At 44.4% G+C, this 21,948-nt stretch overlaps 1 protein-coding gene across 3 annotated transcripts in view; it reads left to right on the forward strand.

The window, feature by feature from the left end:
* The window catches only part of RHOH (ras homolog family member H), a 47,367-nt gene extending 37,742 nt beyond the window's left edge, over positions 1–9,625 (forward strand). For all 3 annotated transcript variants that reach the window (XM_059382836.1, XM_059382825.1, XM_059382815.1), the window contains 2 exons: positions 6,751–6,863; positions 7,405–9,625. In XM_059382836.1, coding sequence (XP_059238819.1) covers positions 7,628–8,203 — 576 coding nt within the window. In that variant the 5' untranslated portion in view covers positions 6,751–6,863; positions 7,405–7,627 and the 3' untranslated portion in view covers positions 8,204–9,625. The remainder of the gene's footprint in view (positions 1–6,750; positions 6,864–7,404) is intronic.
* Positions 9,626–21,948: the final 12,323 nt, after the last annotated feature.

Here is a 21,948-nt window from a genome sequence, read left to right on the forward strand (position 1 = left end):
CCTTCATGGTGCTCTGGGCAGCTGGCTGGCTGACTGGCCTTGTTCCTTACTTGTAGCAAGATGGGAACTCTAGACCCGTCGTGATGATCTGATTATTGTTCTCCTGGGAATGGAAGGGACCAGTCTGGGCAGGGTGGCTGGAACAGAGGAGAGGAATGGTGCCATGCTTCCTGTTTGACCTATGGGTTAGAGGAGCAGGGCTCCTGGCTCAGAGGCTTCGAGGCTCAGGGCACTGAGATAATGGGAGTTCTCAATCCTTAGTGGTGCTCCATTTTAACTCCGTTATGACAGGATGAAATAGGGTTTATAATTAGGAATGTAAATATTGTTTAGAACCTTGACTCTGGAGAACACGTATTAAAAGTTGTTATAGCAACTAATGAATCCTTGAACACTACATCAAAAACTAATGATGTACTATATGCTGGCTAAATGAATATAAGAAAAAACGTAAAATAGGGTCAAGCTGGGTGGCTCAGTGGGTTAAGCCTCTGCCTTCATCTCAGGTCATAATCTCAGGATCCTGGGATGGAGCCCTGCATTGGGTGCTCTGCTCAGCGGAGAGCCTGTTTCCCCCTCTTCCTCTACCTGCCTCTCTGCCCTTGTGATCTCTGTCTGTCAAATAAATAAATAAAATCTTAAAAAAAAAGAAAAAATTTAAAATAAATAAATAAAATCTTTATAGAAAATAAAATAAAAGTTGCAAACCAGCATCTTGCAAGCAAAGTTTCAGAACAAAAGCCATTTGAAACAGAAATTATCTTTGTATAAAATAAACTGGGGGGGAATTGGGTGATGGGTATTATGGAGGATGTGTGATGTGATGAGCACTGGGTGTTATATGCAACTGATGAACCACTAAATTCTACCCTTGAAACTAATCATACAGTATATGTTAACTAAATTGAATTTGAATAAAAAATTTAAAAAAAATGAAAAGAAACTGAGGGGTCCCTGGTTGTTTCCGTTGGTGGAGCATGCAATTCTTGATCTCAGGGTTGTATGTTCGAGCCCCATGTTAGGTGCAGTAAACACTTAAAAACAAAATCTTAAAAAAAAAAAAGGAATGAATTTCCTTCTTTGATTTTGAAGAGGGAATTTAATCATTATTTGTAGTAATGAGAAACATGTTAAGGAGAATTACTAAAGCAGGGTTGAAAATTAGTGAAATGAACTCTCTTAAGATGAAACTCAAGGGCGCCTGGGTGGCTCAGTGGGTTAAGCCGCTGCCTTCGGCTCAGGTCATAATCTCAGGGTCCTGAGATCGAGTCCTGCATCGGGCTCTCTGCTCAGCGGGGGGCCTGCTTCCCTTCCTCTCTCTCTGTCTGCCTCTCTGCCTACTTGTGATCTCTCTCTGCCAAATGAATAAATAAAATCTTAAAAAAAAAAAAAGATGGCAACTGCCTAGGCAGTAACCCCAATTAAAGTGTCTTGAAACTGGGTCTGCATAGGAAGCGTGGTTGCATTTGAGATGTGGGGCCAGTGCCAGCGAGAGTTACACGCCGAGGGGGACATGCGGGGCTGCTGGGGCTCTGGAGTCAGACAGGGTAGGGCTCACTTTGCCTCTGCCATTTGCTTGCTGTATGGCTGCAGGCAAGACTCGCCACAGCCTACAGTCTCTACCGCTGTGAAATAGTGATTTCTCTACGTGTTTCTAGTATGCTCTCAGAACACGTTATGGTGCCCACCACACAGTAAGGGCTAAACAAATGTTTTTTTTAAATGAATAAAACAACTAATGAATAATACAAAGTACTTGGTACAGACCCTGAAAGATGCCGAAAAATGTAAATAAAGGTCCCAAAACAACCATGGACCCAGTAATGCCACATTTGTGAATATATCCCCCAAGAAATCATCATCCCATATAAAAGTAACTTACATATATATATACATACATATGTGTATATGTATATATATTTGCATAGGTATTTTTAATATGTAAAATAGCACAGTTGCTAATGATGGAGAAATCCTGGCGTACAAACTCAAAGACTTGGCTAACCATGGAGAACGGCCGGGCTCTTATGGATTGTTGAAGCAATGGAAAGTTATTTAGCTAAAACCTGGCAAGTGTGTAGACTATTGAAAATCAACATTTTTTTAAAAATCTGAGAAAATGTTGAGATCTGTAGACGTGTATATTTATTAGAGAATGAACCTGAATTGGAATCTGGAGTGATAACATTTGGAGATAATGACATTTTTCTCTATTAAGTTGCTTAAGAGTTTTTGAATTGGGCCTTACTGGCTCCCCTCCCAGCCAAAGAAAAGAAAGGAAAGGAAGTCCCCAACCCCGTTGCCAGATGGGGAAGTCTTCATGGGCTCATCCATGTGGGGCAAGGTCTGGTCTCGCTGTGGTGTCTCTGCTAGGCTGTGGAGGGGGTCACTGAGGGAAGGTTCTGCTGGGAGATGAGGTCACTGAAGTACATGATGTTTTCTTCATCATCTAAGTGTGTTATATTCGTGGTAGAATCCATTTATTAATGAATGAATTGGCTGCTGCTAGTGCAGGTCCTCTGCCCAAAGCCCATTTGAGGAGGATGCCTTTCAGATGTATCCTCTGTAATCGAGAGGCCATCCTTGGTTCATATTTTTTGAGAAAGATAGCTTAGGATTCCATCAGCATTTGGAAATAAGCCACCTCAATCAAAGGCCAGATAACCTAGAACTTGCAATAATAATTAGTCAATAATGATCATAATTGTTGCTTTGTTGGTATGATTGCTACCTGATCCTTATGCACTTCCTGCAAAGAAGGCGAGGCAATTCTTATTCCAGGTTTATAAAGGAGAGATAAGCCCAAGAGGGCAAACTATTCTATCAGGGCGTGATGATGGCTACAGGATGGGTCTGTGGGAACAGATTATGACAACACAAGTTGGGTGACTGATCTAGCCGTGGCTCAGGTCATTAGAAAACATTCTCAAGAAGGGGTGGGAGTTGGGGGGGTGCAGTGAGTGAAGGGAAAGGTCTTTGCAGGCAAATAAAAGAAGCACAGAGGGCGCCTGGGTGGCTCAGTGGGTTAAGCTGCTGCCTTCGGCTCAGGTCATGATCTCAGGGTCCTGGGATCAAGTCCCACATCAGGCTCTCTGCTCAGCAGGGAGCCTGCTTCCCTCTCTCTCTCTCTCTGCCTGCCTCTCCATCTACTTGTGATTTCTCTCTGTCAAATAAATAAATAAAATCTTAAAAAAAATACTTTAAATGAAAGAAGCACAGAGTATGTCCAAAGAAAGATCATTAGGGAAGAACGGGGATCTGTTAGTTGGCATGGGACCAGAGGCCAGAGTGAATCCTAGATTTCCTATTAGATAGCCCTCAGCTTTCCAGGAGATGAAATGGATGAGGGCGCCTCATCCCTATGCCCTCCCTCTTGCCCACCTCTGTCCTTCTGCTGCAATGGACGGAGGCTCCTGCCTTACCCTGTTACCTTTGGGGGGATGAAGACTCGCTCCCATCTTCTCTTTATGTGTAACACATCTGGCCCCATTGAAGGTGTACTTTCCATGAAAACAGTGAAAAAAGGAATAAAGGGAGACAGAACTTAAGTTACTGAGAACTGAGAGCTTCTGAGTTTGAAGATGCATTGATTCCAAAGTGACTGAAACCCTCACAGGGTCATTTTAGTGGCCTCCCTCATGATTCCACTTGAAATCACTCTCAGTAACTCTTTTCTGCATTGAGAGACATATAATGGGGGCCCTCCTGCTGGTTAGCCATTTGTGCAGTACCATGGAAAAACCGCATCTGTTTTTCACCGACAGTCCCTTTTAGGGAGAATTTCTCATTTTAGGAGAAATTCCACTGAAAGCAAGCCCATCAGGCTGGAAGCCGTATGATGGGACCCATACGGCTTTTTTTGTGGGTACATGTGACACGCCAGCTGGAGATATCTGTCATGTCTATATAGGGTAGTGCTCTAACCTGGACCGGAGGCCCTTCCCCCACCTCCCAGCTCCATATTTAGCCATCTGCTGAAGGCTACGTGTGTCAAGGCAAGGTATATCATCTGTCTTTGCTGCTACAGAACAATACAGGGGTTTAGCTTCTTGTATTCACTGAGGCAGGTAATGAAGTTTTCTCCTTTGGTCTCAGTTTTAATAGAACCACAGAGAAAGTTAATATTATCTAACTGCTTTTCAGTTTGAGAAACTGAGACCTTGAGAGCTGACCTGATGTGACTCTTAGTGCTAGAGCTGGCTGGGAATGAATGTCATTGACTTTTGGAAGCTTGGTAGGTGGCAAGGCTCAAAATAGGAATTTCTTTGTTCACATTATATTTTTGTTTTCATGCTACAAGAAGAAATCCCCCCTTTTCTGGTCATCATGGCTGAGTGTAAGATTTACAAGGCAGTCTTTGGCAGAGAGAACTCTATAGGGCTACTTCTAATTCCCCACTTACAATTAATCATTTAGCATTGCATTTAGTGACTATTATCTAACAATGACATTAATAATAAGGACTACTTACTTATGTAAGTAGGACTTACCTATATTTGCTATGTGTTGACTATGTACATATAGTATGTTTACATTATGCACTATGCTAGGGACTTTATACATCTAAACATAGTTAATTGTCTCAGCAACCCGGTGATGTTGATGTTATTACACTGATTTACAGAGGAGGAAACAGACTTAGGGAGGCTAAGAAACTCTGCTAAGGTTGTCGCATAGGGGTTGGTTTTGAGCCAGGATTCAGTTCCAGATCCACTCAACTTTAAAGTTGGTATTCTTCTTGTTGCAGGTATCTACTCAGGAAATTTGGCTTTTGCTCAATCAATCTATTAGAAAGATTATATTTAATAACCAAAAGTCTGACACATGCACATTTTCCCCTAGTTCCTGTCCTGCTCCATTAGCATCAAACTGAAACTCAAAAATGTCTTAAAATGTCTTGGCTCTGGACCAAATAATGAGGGGGTCACAAACGCGTATATTTAAGCCATGTGTAGATCTAAAGAGCTAAAATCAGAGACCTGACAGAACCCCCCAAGGAGACCTCGCTCAGAGGTCTCGTGACGAAGAGATAGATATCTAGGACCATGGTGCATGAAAGTGACCCATTGTGAGTCTCAAGACAGAGTCTAGTCAAACACTTGACATCCTAGCCCCAGTGCCATCAACATTCAATATTTGGCATTTTATTTTATATTTTTTTAGAGAGAGAGAGTGCACACATGAGTGCAAGAGTGTTGGGGGGAGGGACAGAGGGAGAGCAAGAGAGAGAACCTTACTCCCTGCTGAGCATGGAGTCCTGCGGGGCTCTATTCCAGGACCCTGAGATCATGACCTGAGCTGAAATCGAGTCTGATGCTTAACTGACTGAGCCACCAGTTAAATTTTTATTTAAAATTTAGCATATCATTTATTTATTTTTTAAACATAAGCAGGGGAGAGGGAGAGGGAGAAGCAGGCTTCCCACCAAGCATGGAGCCCGATGCGGGGCTCGATCCCAGGACTTTGGGACCAGGACCCGAGCCGAAGGCAGATGCTTACCAACTGAGCCACACAGCTGTCCCTAAAATTTAGCATTTTAAATAAACAGTAGTGGAAATACCTAACATGATGGTTCCCTGTTGGTCCCATGCGCCAAGTTCTGTACTAAGACAGACTCTCCACATGCTGAATACTTAAAATAACTGCATGAAGAAACCAGGGCTCCCCAAGGTTAAGTAACTTAGCCAAAGCCACCCAGCTCATGGGTCATTAAAAAATGAATCCGTGAAATTCCTGTGAATTATGTATTTGATTAACTCATTTGCAAAGCCTATTATTTCAAATTAAACAAACAGAAACTATAAGTTGATAAGAATAAAGATTTCTTGGAAGAGAATGGCAGGATTTAGAAGAGTCATTTTTAGAAGTATTTTTTTAATATTTAAAATTTTAAAAAATATTTAAAATTTTTAAAAATTAAAAAAAATAAACTATTTTTAAACTTAAAATAGTATTTTAAAAATTATGTTTTGCGGGATGTCTGGGTGGCTCAGTCAATTAAGCGGCCAGCTCTTGGTTTCAGCTCAGGTCATGATCTCAGGGTCTTGGAATCGAGCCCTGCATGTGGCTCCCTGCTCAGCAGGGGGTCTGCTTGAGGATTCTCTCCTTCTCCCTCTGCCCCTACCTACCGCCCCTCTAAAATAAATTTTAAAATCTTTTAAAAAATTGTTTTTCGAGGCAGACTATACATTGCTTTACACGCGAGAAGTCGGAATATCACCAGTCAGGGAGGCTATACGCCCAGATTGTCCTAATAACCTTTATTCTGAATTTTGGTCTGAAAGACCTTTCCTATGTGTGAGGCTGGGTTGGCCTGCGATGACGTCCTTCGGCAGACGGGACACTGTCTTCAAGGCTGATCTCATCGTCTGGAGCTCTCACACCAGCAGGGAATGAGAATTTATTTGACCCTCTCAGGAAATTCAGCTGCTGTCATTTATCCAGCCCTATTTAAGGACACACACTGAGTAGGGTTGCTTTTAAGCAAGTGCTCAAACCGAGGTCATCGTCTCGGTTATAGAGCTTGATTTCAGAAGCAGAAAATGCCAAGGACAGTGCCGTTTATATTACATCTGTAGCCAGTTTTTGGCGAAACATCAAGAGAAAAACCACAGCCAATTTTTAGAGTTCCGGTGATTTCTTTTCTCTGACCTTAGTGCAAATTCCCACATAAACCGAGGACTGGCTGATTAATCAATACATTACGGGACATGCTTATATGGTCACTCATTATGCTTCTCATTGTCACAGTTCCCAAAGTGGCTGGGATCTATTAGAAACTGAAGCTACTGTCGGCGCCTTCCCCCACCTCGTGGACCAGAAGCCAACAGAGAGCTGTTTGAAAGCGAGCATTCACACATCAGGTTGCTACTGAGGTCTTTTTCATGTTGATATCAGAGCAGTTGCTGGTGTTTTTTTTTTTTTTTTTTTTTTAATCACTGGGCTGATTTAGAGATAAAAACCAGCTTCTGCTTCTTGGCTGGGTGGGGTTGTGGGTGTCTGGGCTGGGGTATGTGCACAGCTTTCCTGACCAAAGGAGAGAGTGATTGGACAGTGGGTTGGAGGGCTACACTGAGGGGAGCCCGTGTTTAATTAGAATGCCAATGAGGAAGCGCCCCGTCTTTAAAAAGGGAAAGGGGCTCCTGAGTGGCTCAGTTAGCTGAGCGACCGACTCGTGACTTTGGTTAAGGTCATGATCTCAGAGTCCTGGGATCAGACCCTGCATCAGGCTCTGGGCTGATCATGGTTCCTCCTTGGCATTCTCTCTCTTCCTCTGCTTCTCCGCGCTCCTCCTCCACTTGCAGGAGCTTTCTCTCTCTCTAAAAAAAAAAAAAAAAAAAAAAAATGAAGAAGAAGAAGAAGAAAGACTCAATCTTCCCCTCCCCTGTTTCTTTCTGTTTGCAGCTGGTTGCAGTTGAAGACTGGCCTTCAGAGGTTTTTCATGTAGAGTGCACATCTCCCTCGGATGGAAGGGGAGAATTGCTGTCCGAGGTCCTGAGAACACGACCCTCCTCCCTACCCCCTCCGGATTTCATTCGCTGCGTTGAATGGCCTTTGCTTCAGCAGCCCACTGAGGGCCCTTTCCCTTGGGGTTCTGAACTTGTAGCTAGGACTCCAGGCTGGGAAGATGCTGAGCTCCATCAAGTGTGTGTTGGTGGGAGATTCAGCTGTGGGGAAAACCTCTCTCCTGGTGCGCTTCACTTCAGAGACCTTCCCTGAGGCCTACAAACCCACAGTGTATGAGAACACAGGTGTGGACGTCTTCATGGATGGCATCCAGATCAGCCTGGGCCTCTGGGACACAGCGGGTAATGATGCCTTCCGAAGCATCCGCCCCCTGTCCTACCAGCAGGCCGACGTGGTGCTGATGTGCTACTCTGTGGCCAACCATAACTCTTTCTTGAACCTCAAGAACAAGTGGATTGCCGAAATCAGGAGCAACTTGCCCTGCACCCCTGTGCTGGTGGTGGCCACCCAGACAGACCAGAGGGAGATGGGGCCTCACAGGGCCTCCTGCATCAATGCCATAGATGGAAAAAAACTGGCCCAGGAAGTGAGAGCAAAGGGCTATCTGGAGTGCTCAGCCCTCAGCAACCGGGGGGTTCAGCAGGTGTTCGAGTGCGCTGTCCGGACTGCTGTCAACCAAGCCAGGAGACGCAACAGAAGGAGGTTCTTCTCCATTAACGAGTGCAAGATTTTCTAGCCTCCCAGAGACTCGGCCCACACTCATTTGTTCCCTGCAAAGACTCACAGGGACAGGGAGAGCAGGCAAGCCAGCAAGGACTGATGCTCTTTCTAGGTACGTCTGTCACAGCACTTCCCTTAGGATGCTGTCACTGATGGGACTTGGCCACTAGCTGTTTTTATGAAATATACTCTACAAATGAAAACCTCTTGCCCCGTCCGATTGGAAGGTTCTATAATGAAGGTTTTCACCTTCAATTAAAAAAACAAAGTAGTCTCCAGCATTTTGGACAATGAAGTGAGTTTTTCCAAGAATTCCATATTTAAAGACGTATTTTATTTAAATGATAACACAGTGTATAGCTCTTGTATACAATTAGTTTTACATTTGGGAAGTCTTTCCCTACACGGTCCCAAACATGGACTGCTATATGAGGGATATAACCCTCTGGGGTTCTGCCAAAGGCTTGTAGTGTTTTCCCCTGAAGTAGTGATTTTCTGGACACCACTTGTCCGCTAGGTATTACCAGGTAATCAGATTTTAAAATGACCGTGGTCGGATCCTTGCATTTACTCTCTCATCTACCTGTTATTCAGAGTTGTATATAATATACTGTTCAAGAACATAAGATTCTTCAATGCTACCTGATTAAAAATTGAAATTTTAAACAGCCATCACTAGATTGCTCTACGATTATATATTTTTTAAAAAAAGCATTTCTTATTTATGATCCTACCTTTTACCCAGAGAAGTCCAATTGCGCACTAAGCCTTCTTCCCTCTTTCACCAAAATAGACGGAAGGGAAACCTTCCAGGTAGAGAATCAGACTGCTCCAAAGCAACCAATGCAACAGAAGAGAAGAAGTCTCACTTTCACTTCAGTAGCCAGTACCCTTTGCCTGCTTCTTCCAACACCGTGATTCCTCGCTGGTTGTAGGTCTTCTGACGATGAGCCGGCTCAAATCTCTGTATGATGGTAATTTAGAAAATTTACTGATTGATCGCTAAACTGAGCTGGCATGGAAACATAATTTATTAAGGTTAGGATTGAATCCAGATCACTGGGAAGGCATCTACCTATATATATGTGTGTGTATGTGTTGGGGGGAAAAAAAGGTGGGAACTTCTCATTTTTACTTATCATGATTATGAAACACCTGAGTGAAAAAAAGAATTCATGAATTCCAAGCACAGGGAACAGGCACACTGTATAACAATTGTTCAGATAATAAAAGTTATCAGGAGAAATACTGAATACAGAAGGACTCAACTCTACCTCCTCCAACCTCTTTCTGTCTAATAGCTTAAAAGCAATGATATTGTTCAGCTGTTAAAGTTGAGAATAGAGGACTGTGTAATGGGAGGGTGACATTGTGAAGGCAGGCATCCGGGTGTATCATTTGCTCACCTAAATTGAATAAAACTTAGAACTACTCTGAACCACATTTGTTGAAGTCCCTCATTGTTCTAGCACAACATGGCCGTTGCGTACAAATGGTAAGAGAGTGGGCATGAATGACTATGAATAATGTATGTTGACATAACCAACACGATTTTTTAGTTTCCTTATGTGCCCAGTCCTTTACAGCTATAATCCGTGTTAAGATTAGCTCTGTGCTTGTCTTCAGACTCCTTTCTCCTTCTCCTCTTCTCTCGTGTACATACTGGAAAAGGCATGGGACCTGGGTCTTAGTCTCTCTCTGGGGCCAGGGTTCCCTTAGTTCCCTGGGATTGACCTCTATGCCTTCAGCCAGACATTTCCAGCCCTCCTGTCCTGTGGCTTGTCCTCACCTCTGTGTCACCCTTGTGTCTGGCTTGAGAGCAGCGGTGATTCAGCTTTCTTCATGCTCGGAGGGCTTGAAAGCTGATCGGGCAGGGGAGGCGAGGACAGCTCATCGCCACTGATTTCCCTGTTGATCCCAATCCTCTCCTCCAACATAGAAACAGTCTTAAATCATTCAGGTAGGTTTTCCTTCAGGAGCCCAGTCTTTAGGGTAGAGGGCTATTTAACGTGTTAGCAGGAATGAATTTCTCCTTACTAAAACTGGCTGTCCTCAGGCTTTTCATTCTTTCTTGCTGAAGGGAGAAAGGGACTGTCTGAGCATGGGAGGGCCCAGGTACCTGATTCTCAGTGAGGGAAGATGAGGTGATTCCATGGTGGAAGGGGAAGAAGAAGCGCAAGCCAGAGAGGGCAAAATCAGACGGATTTGCCCTCACTCAGACAGACACACAGGTAAGCGCTCTGCTAGGAACCAAGCTTACAGGCTCCCCCTGGGTACCCTCACATGTGAGAGCAGGAATCCATGTATAAGTCCTCCCCAGGGACCTGACAGACTAGTGTCTGTCCCCTTTGCTAGACCCTGGGTTCTCGAAGGCAGAGGCACCCCCCCTATGTGTCTTAGTGTCCCCAGGGCCTGGCATAGGGAAGGAACCTTAATTAAAGTTGTGTTGAACTGACTCGGAAAGAGAGAGGGGATTAGGGCTGTTATGCCGCAGTGTGGCTACGAGGAGGGAGACCCTCGTCAGCCCAGTGGGGTAGAAAGTGAAAAGAAGTCGTTTTGTTGGGGTCCACGCAGGGTATGCTCTGCCTAGACTTGGACGTATGCCCCTTGAACTTCAAACTCACTGTACCATGTGGTAGACTCTTCTATGCGGATCCTTAACGATTCCAAGTAACGATGTTAAATACGCTCGTTTCCGTTAAAGAATTGATTAGAGTGCTCTAGTAATGCATCCTATTTTGTTTCTCTTATACTGACTATCTGAATGGGGCAGCAGAGGGACACCCGGGTGGCCCGGTTGGTCGAGCATCTGACTCTTGATTTCAGCTCAGGTCATGATCTCGGGCTTGTGAGATCAAGCCCTGTGTTGGGCTCTGCCTGCTAAGCCTTGAGCCTGGTTAAGATTTTCTCTCTCTCTCCTTCTTTCTCTGCCCTCCCCCCAATTTGTGCTCTCTCAATACATAAATAAATAAGGCAGCAGAATCAAGTGTGATGAGATTGGGCTGAGCCATAAGAAAGCCAAAGGCATCCTGATGGATCAAGTTCATTGAGCACTTTGGATGTGCCAGGCTCTATGCTAAGCCCTTGAGTGTGCATTCCCTTATCATATGGTGTCTAGGCGGCCATGCTAATAAATACCATCTTACACAAGGAAACTAATGCTCGGCATGTTGATGTGACAAGGCTGAGGCTGGGGAGCAGAGGAGTGACAGCACCAGAGTCTTGAGCGGGTCCTTATGACTACAAAGCTCTGCTCCAAGCCGCTGTGCCCCACTTCCTCCCTGAGCAGCCCGACTATATGTATGGCTTGGCCACATCCGATCTCAGATCGCCTTGTAGAGCCCATCCCCACCAGTCACGTGGCTTAGCATTCGAACATCATTTTTAATAGAAATAGTCCAAATCTGATCTTAGTCCTCCCTTTTTATTTTTTGTTCTGGGAATGAAAACAAAATCTCCCTTATTTTTTTAAAAGATTTTATTTATTTATTTGACAGAGAGAGAGATCACAAGTAGGCAGAGAGGCAGGCAGAGAGAGAGAGGGGAAGCAGGCTCCCCACTGAGCAGAAAGCCCAGTGCAGGGCTTGGTTCCGGGACCCTGAGACCATGACCTGAGCCAAAGGCAGAGGCTTAACCCACTGAGCCACCCAGGTGCCCCCAAGATCTTCCTTATTAACAGAACACTATCATTTGAAAAACGTTTCTGCTGTAATCCTTGGCTTTTAAGTATCATTTCATAGGTGATTGTATGTGAAATGGCAGAGATGAAATAAATACATTATGATATGATGCTATAAAGCTTGGAAAATACTCTTTTTCTTACCTCACTTTTCTATCTCACAGGTTTCAAGTATTTCCTCTGAATGAGGGAGTGACAAGGGAGAGAAGAACCTGGCTCTGTTCCTTAAAGGATTTGGTAGCAAGGAAGGGTACTGACCCAGCATGAGATCTGTAGGGTTATGATAGGCAGGGGACGGGGCATCTGTGAGTATTCATTCCCAACGTGTGGAGAAGGCAATCCTATGAATTGAGTAGGATCAGAACGGCTCAAGGATAGGGCTTTATTTTTGCTCAGGTTGTATTTCTTCTGCTAAAGCAAAGCCGAATCACTGGCCAAGATCTTGGGCAGTTTCTCACCAGAAAAGATAAAATGAACCCTGGAATTTACTTGTGATGTAGTTCATAAAGTGTACTGGATTCAGCCTAAAGTTCACTTTAACTTTTTTTGGTTGATTCTAAAATATACCCTGACATGGAACTTAATACCTAATGGTAGATAAAGAGCCACCAGGAAGAAGTAGGAGGCCAGACAGTTATGGTTTATTTTGGAGTTCAGAAAGTCTGGATCATATGTCTTTCAGTCTCAGACCCCCTGTCTTAAAAAAGATAAGCATTCCTGGGTTACTTTAAATATAATTAGTACAATGAGTTGTACTAATTATGGAAGTGCTTTATGTTTGTAAACTATTGTTCAAATAGTGGTGGCATTTTGTTTTTGGTGGCTTCCTATGTGGGAAGGAAGAGTATGTTGATTAATCTGAATAAGCAAAAGAACAGTTTTGGGATAGCGATGTTCAAGAGTTATGTGTCTTCTAATGACATGTTTACATTTAAGAAGCTCTGCGCTTATCCACAATATATAAAAAACTACTATGAATCAATAAGAAAAAAAAGCCTATCTAAAAATGGACAAGTGTCAGAAGAGGAAATATGCATGGCCTGACCAATGAACAATAGAAAAGGCACTCAATTTCATGAGTAGTCAGGAAATGAAAACAAAATCCACACCGAGATACCATCTCCACACTATATTGGCAAATAATTAAGAAGTATCACTCTTAAGGCTTGGATATGAAACAATTGAAACAATTGGAAATCTTATATGATGTTCATGGGGGTGTCCACTGGTATAATATTTGGCAACACTTAATAGTGCTGCCTAGCCTATATCCTTGACCCAGAAAATCCACGCCCTAGAAATACACTTGAGTAGATGTCCTGGGAAGCATGTATGAGAATGTTCTCAGCATCATTGTAGGTAATAACAAAAACTAGAAACAGTCCAATGGCATCAACAGAAAGTGGCTGACTAAATATTGGTATATCACACACAGAATACTACACAACAATAAAAATGATGAGCTGTAGCTGTGTATATCGATATTGGTGAATGTAGACAATGTTGGGGGAAAAAAACCCAAGTTGTGAAATAATATATCCAATATGATTCCATTGGCTGAAATTCAAATGCAAGCAAAGCTTTATTTATTTATTTATTATTTATATTTATTTATAAATAAATGCATAAATAAATAACATTTTAAAAGATGTTATTTATTTATTTAACAGAGAGACACACAGCAAGAGGGAGAACACACGGAGAGGGAGTGGAAGAGAGAGAAGCAGGTTTCCCGCTGAGCATGGAGCCCAATTCGGGTCTCGATCCCAGACCCGGGGACCATGACTAGAGCCGGAGGCAGATGGCTAACTGACTGAGCCACCCAGGAGCCTCCAAAAATATAATATTTAAAGTAAAAAAAAAAAAGAGAGAGTTTTAAAGCATGGGAATGATGAACACAGCATTGAAATAAGTGGTTAATTTTTCTGGGTGGGGAAGGGAATACGCCTGAACAGGTCACCCAGGGATGTCACAGGCATTAGTAATGTCTCATTTCTTGATTTGAGAAGTGGGCACATGGGCGATCATTTTATTTTTTTCTGTTAGTCTTCAAAAACTTTCTTATGTGCATTATATACTCTTTTGTGTTCCTGATATCATTCATCATTTAAAAAGTTCTCTGAAAGTTCAGAGTCTACAGTCAAATTTGGATTTGAATTCCAAAACTGGATTCTAAAGTTGGATTTGAATGCCAAAGCTGAATTTGAATTCCAGCCCTGCTCTCATCAGCTTTGCAGCCTTGTGCAAGCTATCTAACCTGTCTGTGCTTCAGTTTCCTCATCTGTAAAATGGAAACAAAAACAGAGGGCAGGGAGGATTAAAGGAATTCATACAGGTAAAAACTGCACAATGTCTGGCACATAGTAAATGCTCAGTAAATGGCAGCTGTATCATTGACCTCTCACATTATCTCCCTCAGCTGGGAGGAGGCTCCTACTTTATGAATGAAGACACTAAGATCTTGGGACTGTTTTGTACTTGCCCAAAGCTCCATGAGTTGGTGGCAAATGCAGGCCAACCTCACTCTTCCTGCCACCCTGTTGGGTACCCTTTTCTCTAAGCCTCACCAGTAGAGATATTTTCTTTCACTTGCTCACGTCTCATAAATCTGCTTCTCAATCCAGATTTACTTTCTTTATAATTTGTAGTATTGTTTCTTAACACAAAGCAGACACATCTTGTGTCTTACAGAAGGGATCGACAGAAGCTTATTTCCGTAAGTGGAAATAGACCTCTCTTCATTTATTTATTCATTCAGCATGGACTAAATGTGCTAGCTTCTCCATGGGCCCGGGGAGGGGGATCAGAGAAGGGGAGATTCAGTCACTCTAAGAGGTAATGACTGAGCATGTCTCCATCACTGCATTTACTGTGTTGTTTCCTAATTATGTGTTCTTTCCCCCATTGGACTATGACCTTCTTAAGATCACACTGCAAACAGCCAAAGTTTCTGCTTCTGGGGAGTTTAGAATCTAGCTGGGTACGGATAGGTGTGTATGTGTAGATAATTACTACGTAAACAAATCAGATGAATGTGGGTGGGTGATCAGTGCTACAAAGCAAATAAATTAGGGAAAGGGAGAGAATATTCAGTAGATTTTTTTTCAATTGAGAAGAACCCTAGATGGTGTACATACCACATCATTTAAAAATAAACCACGCCCCTGAAAAAGAAAGCAGGCTTAGCCTTTTCACTGCTGTCCCTGAGAGAGGGATACCCATGTTTTCACAATGATCTGAGTTCAGTACCCAGTTCCCTTCAGAAGTGGCTGACTTCGCAGGGGATTCCAGCCCCTCTGCCTGTCGGGTTCGGACAGTTCCACGGGCTGAATTGGCAAACGGGCCCGCTCAGAAAGTGACATGATTTACGGAAGGAGGGTAGTGCTGGGCTGACACAGGCAAATGGTTTCCCCCAGATTCTGAAAACAAGGAAGGAAATGACTAGAACGCAGGGTCTAGAGAGGAGTCAAAGCAGAGCCCGGAGCTTGCCTGCTGGGCCCGACAGTTCCAAGAATCTGCATGGAACAGGCCTTGTGGGCCTGAGAGGCAGCAAGTTTACAGCGTCTGGGAGCCCATCTGCTGACCCTGTTGGACGTGCTGGCCCCCTGCCTTTTTTTTAAAGATTTACAAAATTTATCTGACACAGAGAAAGAGAGCACAAGAAGGGGGAGCAGCAGGCAGAGGGAGAAGGAGACTCCCCGTTGAGCAAGGAGCCCAGTGCGAGACTGGATCTCAGGACGCTGGGCTTATGACCTGAGCGGAATGCAGAAGCTTAACCAACTGAGTCACCCAGGCGGCCCTGTACTGGCCTTTTTGGATCGACCATAATAAGGTGCCCCAACCTGTCGGTGGAGTTTTTACACTGAGGGAAACAGGCAAGGGTACAATTGACAAGTGAGTCACCAGAGTTAACCCAAGGCAGGGCTGTGGTCTTAGGGAACTAGGAGATTTCCTGAGGATTTTGACTGAACATATTAAAAGAAAGAAAAAAAAAAAAAGCTTCGGAAAGCCCCAGTAATCACTGCACAGATGTCCTTCTCAAAGCAATTCCCCTCTCTCTTCCTCTTCCTCATCATCATTTTCTCTCTGCAGCTGGGGTTCCCCTCACCCCCTATTCCTCCGGCATCTGGGTAGATGTTGAACTCTGTTCCTTCCTCACTGTCGTCCTCTCACGTGTTTATCCATGTAGCTCTTCAGAAACGTCCAGGTGCATCTCTGTGTCTCATGCGTGATGGCCAGTATGTACTTAGCGCTGGGTGCGTGATCAAGGACTCTGTGGTCCTTATCTCCAGTGGCCTCACAACAATGCTGTGGGTGATTATTGAGATCACCTTACAGCCAAGGAAGCCAAGGCTCGGGAAGGCTGATGCCTCATCTACACGCATCTACATCTTTCAAGGACGCCACCTCGAGAGCGCAGCGTGAAGTCGAGACTATCGGGACAACATACTGGGACCGAAACCAGTGCAGCCTCTAGGTCAATTTGCAAGATCCTGGCGGGCGGGTGTGGACATCTGCTTGGCTCTCAGCTGCCCAAGATGAGCCTCGGAAGTCTTCAGAACCCTGTGTGGATGGAAGAATGGGAAAGGCAAGGTTGTCATGGAGTCCCGAGCTGCCTTCATGCCCACGTGTCTGCACCTTCTCTTCTAGTCTGTAACAGTGGTAGAAACCAAGGATCCAGTCCCGCAGCTCAGTTCTGGAAGGCACATGCGCAGGACTGGGGCTTGTGATTGCTCAAGCAGGGACATGCCTCTTAAACTAATGAAAACCTCTCCAGTATGTAGGGTCAGAGAATTGTATCCAATTTGGGCTGGACTTTACCTGAGGTGTCTGAGTTCCCTAGGTTCTCCTCTGCAAGCTGCACACTTCTTTTCTGAAGCCCATCTACATGGGGTGTGGTTTTTCAGAGTCAGGACACACAACTCTGCCTTTGCAGTGGTACTTGCTTTGGGTTTTCTTTCAGTATCTTGTATATCATATTCGTTGCTACAGATGCATTTTGTTTACTTATTTGTTTATTTGTATTTTCTCTCAGAAGCATATTAAAGAGAATGCTGGCTCCTTGAAAAAAAAAAAAAAAAAATCACTAGAGCGAGATAGCTGGGGCCCAGGAAGGCCGATGTGACTTGACTGGGCCGCGCACCCAGGTACTGACCGGAAGTGAGGTCTCCATCTCCAAGGTCTGGCTGTCGTTGTGAGCCTCCTTATTAGCAGAACACATCTTTAAAAAAAAAAAAAAAAAAAAAAAATTGGACCCAGCACTGTGAGGCTGTCTGCCAAACACTTGTGATGTGAGCCAGACATAGATTATATCTTTGTTCGACAAATGGAAAAGTCTGAAAGAAGGAAACTATTGGTTAATCCAGGCCCCAAACCCTATTTGCATTAATTTTCTGGATACCGCACGCAAACACAGTAATTTCTGTCTCCCTTCTGTTAGTGTATGTTTCCATTGAGGGTCTGATACTTAAATCAATGGGGCTGGAACATTTTCTTCTGCTTCTCTATTATTATTATTTTTTATTTTTATTATTTTTATTATAACTATCGTTATAATAGTATTACTATTTATGTGATATTTATAACATACTATGTTATATGTTATTACTATTCTTCCGTTACCAGACTCACACTTTGGGACATCAGGAAGAACTGAGCCCGGCTTCCTCACTTTACAGATAAGGGGACTAATCTCCTGGTTGCCCACAGACACACAGCTGGTTTTAGGCAAAGCTGGGACTTGAGTGCTCAGTCCTGGGTGCCCTTCTCTCTTCTCTCAGGCCCCCGGCCTTCTAGCCTCTACCTTTGAGCTATGGGCTCTCTGTCTGTTTCAGGTTGCAGTGAGGGATGTTTAAAGGTTTGCCCTTTACTTAAAATGTCAGGGTCATTGGCGGGTGATTAAAAAAAAAAAAATTAAAATGTCAGAAACAAAGGCCCCCACATGAAACCGGCAACAGCAGAGAAGCCCGAAGACACAGGACACACGGCCAGATAGCAGCTCTGCCTTGCCTGTTACTAACGAGCTCAACAGCCAGAGCTGCAAGCCCAGAACAGCTTGGAGCTGGGGCTTGAAGGGTCCAGGGGGGATCCTCAAGGATGGTCTCCCACTTTCCACCCACACGCTCAGAGGGAAAATCTGTGAGCCAGCCTGGCTGGGACAGGTTAAAGGAATCATAAAGGAAATAAATTCTTTGGATAAACAGATCGATCTCTCTATGTATCTGTTTCCCTGAATTATACAAATGTATGCTTTGTTGCAAAGCATGTATACTGTTGAAAAGATTAGAAAAAAACAGCAAAGCAAAAAGACAATAGTGAAAATCACTCTGATAATCAGGGTTAGATCATGTTTTCTATTTATCCTTCCAGAATTTTCTTATACACATGTGTGTGTATTTTTATAAAAATAGGATTGCCTGGTATAATCTGATTTCCAATCTGCCTTTTTTTTCACTTACTGTACTGTGAACAGCTTTGAATGTCAGCACATTAGTGAATACATATACCTCCTATACCATCGTGTATAAAGAAGGACAGTAACTACCCCAGATTTTTCCAAGGAACCTATAACCACATGCTTGTTCATTGCATCTATGGCTGGCTATTGAAACTTGTACTGGAAATCTCAGGGTGTGAGTACGCACGCATGCACGTGCGCACGCGCTTGTGTGTGTGTTTGTGTGTGTGGCCTTGCTCAGTGCTGTAGTAATGACCATAGATATATCCTGCCTGATGTGCTTTACATACATTGATTCATTCATTTGTAAGCACCCAAGATAAAGGGGATGACTATTATGATCTCTATTTTACAGGTAAGGAAACTTCCACACACGTGCCAGCCAGGGCTCAGTCTGCAGTCTGGCTCAAGCCCTTGCTCCCGACCATGACATTTCCAACAGTGGTTCCTCGTATTAGGTTCCCCACTCTAGCTCCTTGGTTATCTAACTGGGAGGGCCTATGGGAACATCTGGACCCAAAAAGAAACATATGATAGATGTGAAGTCCAGAGATTTCTTTACTTTCCTAATGAGCCGCCTGTAAGTTCATCATAGGCTTTGACAGCCATCCGTCCAGTTCTTCTCTCTCTGGTCTTTCCTGCCTATACTTCCCCCTCTGCCCCTCCCCCACCCCTCCATTTCCTCTGCTCTTCCTGCAAGGTTGGTCTCCATGTAGAAACTCTCTGGAGGAAGGGTAAGCTATTCAGAGAAAAACAGCTGTGAGACAAGCATTCCTTTTGTTCCTGTCAACACCTGTCCGGCAGAACTTGTACCCATCGTTAGGCTCTCATGGTCACGTTCCTCCATTTTACCAGACTTCCTCCCAGGAAGGGCTGGGAGGGGGCCTGGGGAGAAAGCTAAAGGGGGGGAGGGGGAGGAGAAAACCCCCATCCTGCCACAACACAGAGCCTCGGATTCTGCTCTGCCTTGATGCTATCGTCTCTGATTCTCCCTGGTTCGTTCTGAAGTTTGCGGGGAGGCGAGGGAGGAGACCGTGAGAGCGCCGAGCCTCTAAGCTACCGCCCGGCTCTAGCTGAACCTCTAGATGAAGAGGTGGGACGGGCACTTCTATTTCTCTCCTCTCCAAAAAATGACTAGTCCTCTCAGGTGCGGCTGCTGTTAGAGCTCACTGGCTGGGGGTTGGAGTAGGGAAGACCCAGGATCTCTTTCTCTGCCAGGGTTTTTTTTTTTTTTTTTTCTTTTTCAGAATGGAACTTCTCGTGTGGTAGAGTCATCTGGCCTTTCCAATGTGTCTGTGATCATCTGATTAAACTGTTGTAGTAAAAGAATTTCTTTTTTTTTTTAAATTTCCAACATTGCAGATCAATCCTGTTTAAAAGCATGTGGAAGGGTGTCTGGGTGGCTCAGTCGGTTAAGCTTCTGCCTTTGGCTCAGGTCATGAGCTCAGGGTCCTGGGATCAAGCCCCGCATCAGGCTTCCTTCTCCTGCCTGCAACTCCCTCTGCTTGTGCTCTCTCTCACTCTCAAAAAACAAAAACAAAAACAAAACGAAACTGAAAAATAAAAGCATATCGAATTCCTAGAAGAAAATACACAGAATTAATACAAAAAATGAAAGAAAAAGGGACTTAGATAATGTAAGCCCCATTGTTTTATTAGTAGATTCAATGGACATTATCCAATTGCTAAACGACTTTGAATATATCCTCTTGATTTCTGTGCTTATGTTGCGGTGGCCTGGTAGAAGTCTTCAGACCTACCCGGCCTGGTCTTTGGATGGCACTTGGAGCAATGTTGATCTAATCTTCTCATTTCTCTTCTGTTTGGTAAAGTTTGTTCATTCGCTTATTCATCCTTTGATTAAACATTTAGGAAGCACCTGGCATAAGCCAGACATACAGGTTGGTGCTGCCTGAGGACAACTGTGACACCATGATTATGTGTTCTTACTGCATAATTAGATTGCTCCCGTCATGGACTATATCAGTATAATGTGATGGTCACCGTAACAGCATTGAGAGAAAAATTGTCCCAGAGATGGTCTGGGACAGACCTTTTCTGTGCATGATGTAGTTCTAAACCTTCTCTTGGGAAGAAAATCTGTACTTCTGATAAAACACTCATGCAATTTTCTGATGGGACTGTAATGGAATTGACTTGTTCTGAGAAACCAGTCACCCTCACTGCCCCCCCCACCCCATCCCCAGTTGACTGTCAGACAATGTCTAGTTGACTTTTTTTTTTAATATTTCACTTATTTATTTGAGAGAGAGAGAGACAGACAGTGAGAGAGGGAATGGGGTAGTGGGAGAGGGAGAGTAGGCTTCCTGATGAGCGGGGAGCCCCGTGTGGGGTTCAATCCCAGGACTCTGGGATCATGACCTGAGCCAAAGGTAGACCCCTAACCACTGAGCCACTAAGGTGCCCCGTCTAGTTGACTTTTACTCAGACATTCTCTCTCTTTTGTGTCTAGTCTAACAATGGCTATCTGGCCGTTTTTATCAAGCATGGATCTTTGAAATGGACTCCTAGAGGTTGCTTTCCTTGAAGAAAGGCTGCATACAGTTTGACAGATGTCCGTATCTAAAGAGGAAGGAGGAGATCCTTTTGACTGGGTTCATGGGATGTGCGGGAGCTGGTGACCTTGCTCAAACTTAATATTTCTGAGTCTCAATTTTTCTCTTCTCTGAAATGGAGAAAATAGCTCCATAGGAGGTGGCCTTAAATTTGGTGAGATGTGAAACAGAAAGGGCTTGGTACCTTGGTACCGCATTATTCTGATGCGGACTGTGGGCCCCTGGTCACAGCTTGGTGGAAAAAGCCTCTAGCACCAGGTTACTGCTTGGTTCCGAATCGAGCTCTGGACCTTAACTAGCTCTTGCAGGAATGAGACTAGCAGGAGCAGTCCCACGCGGGCCTGGGGTTGGCGGGGGTCGGGGGGGAGCCATATATGGCAGCTGGAACCTAGTCCCCTGGAGGCGGAGGGGGCTGCCTGAAGCGAGGGAAGTCAGCTGGGCTTGCCTGTGGGGTAACACTCACATTTCCCACACTTTCAAAGCTTCTCTTAAGGTGGAGGGGGAGGGAATTTGGTAAGATTGAACTTGGGGCTTATTCCAGCCCAAAGACTTAGCCCAGAGCCTGGGCCCCAACAGGTGTGTGATCTGGAACCCAGCCAGGCCTGTTCACCCCCACAGCAGTGGGGGGGATGGGAGATGCACTGCTCTCCTGTGGTTTCAATTCTGTGGCTGTTACTCAGGTACCATTTATGGGCTGCCCTTTTTCACAACTTATCTCTTAGCTCGAGGCTTGGGCCAAGGGGAGGAGTGAGGCTGCTATATTCCATCTGGGTCGATTTTATTCTTTCTGCTCTTGGTAGAAGAAGCACAATTGTCTAGTAGTGAGTCGTTACCCCCTTCCATCTCAATCTCTTTTGTTGAGCAAGAGAGGTCCCTGTGTAAGAGGCTCTGCGAGGAGGGTAAGGTGGGATGGAGGAGCAGAGTAAGGAGGAGAAGGGGAGGTGGGAGTCTGGTCCATGTTTCCAGCCCACATTGTACTGTAGAGACTTACAAACTGACTGGTGTCTGCCAAGGCCCTCGCAGTAAAGGGAAGGGGAGGAGGCAGGTGA

This window comes from Mustela nigripes, chromosome 1 (assembly GCF_022355385.1).
Source record: "Mustela nigripes isolate SB6536 chromosome 1, MUSNIG.SB6536, whole genome shotgun sequence".
Taxonomy (NCBI): Eukaryota; Metazoa; Chordata; class Mammalia; order Carnivora; family Mustelidae; genus Mustela; species Mustela nigripes.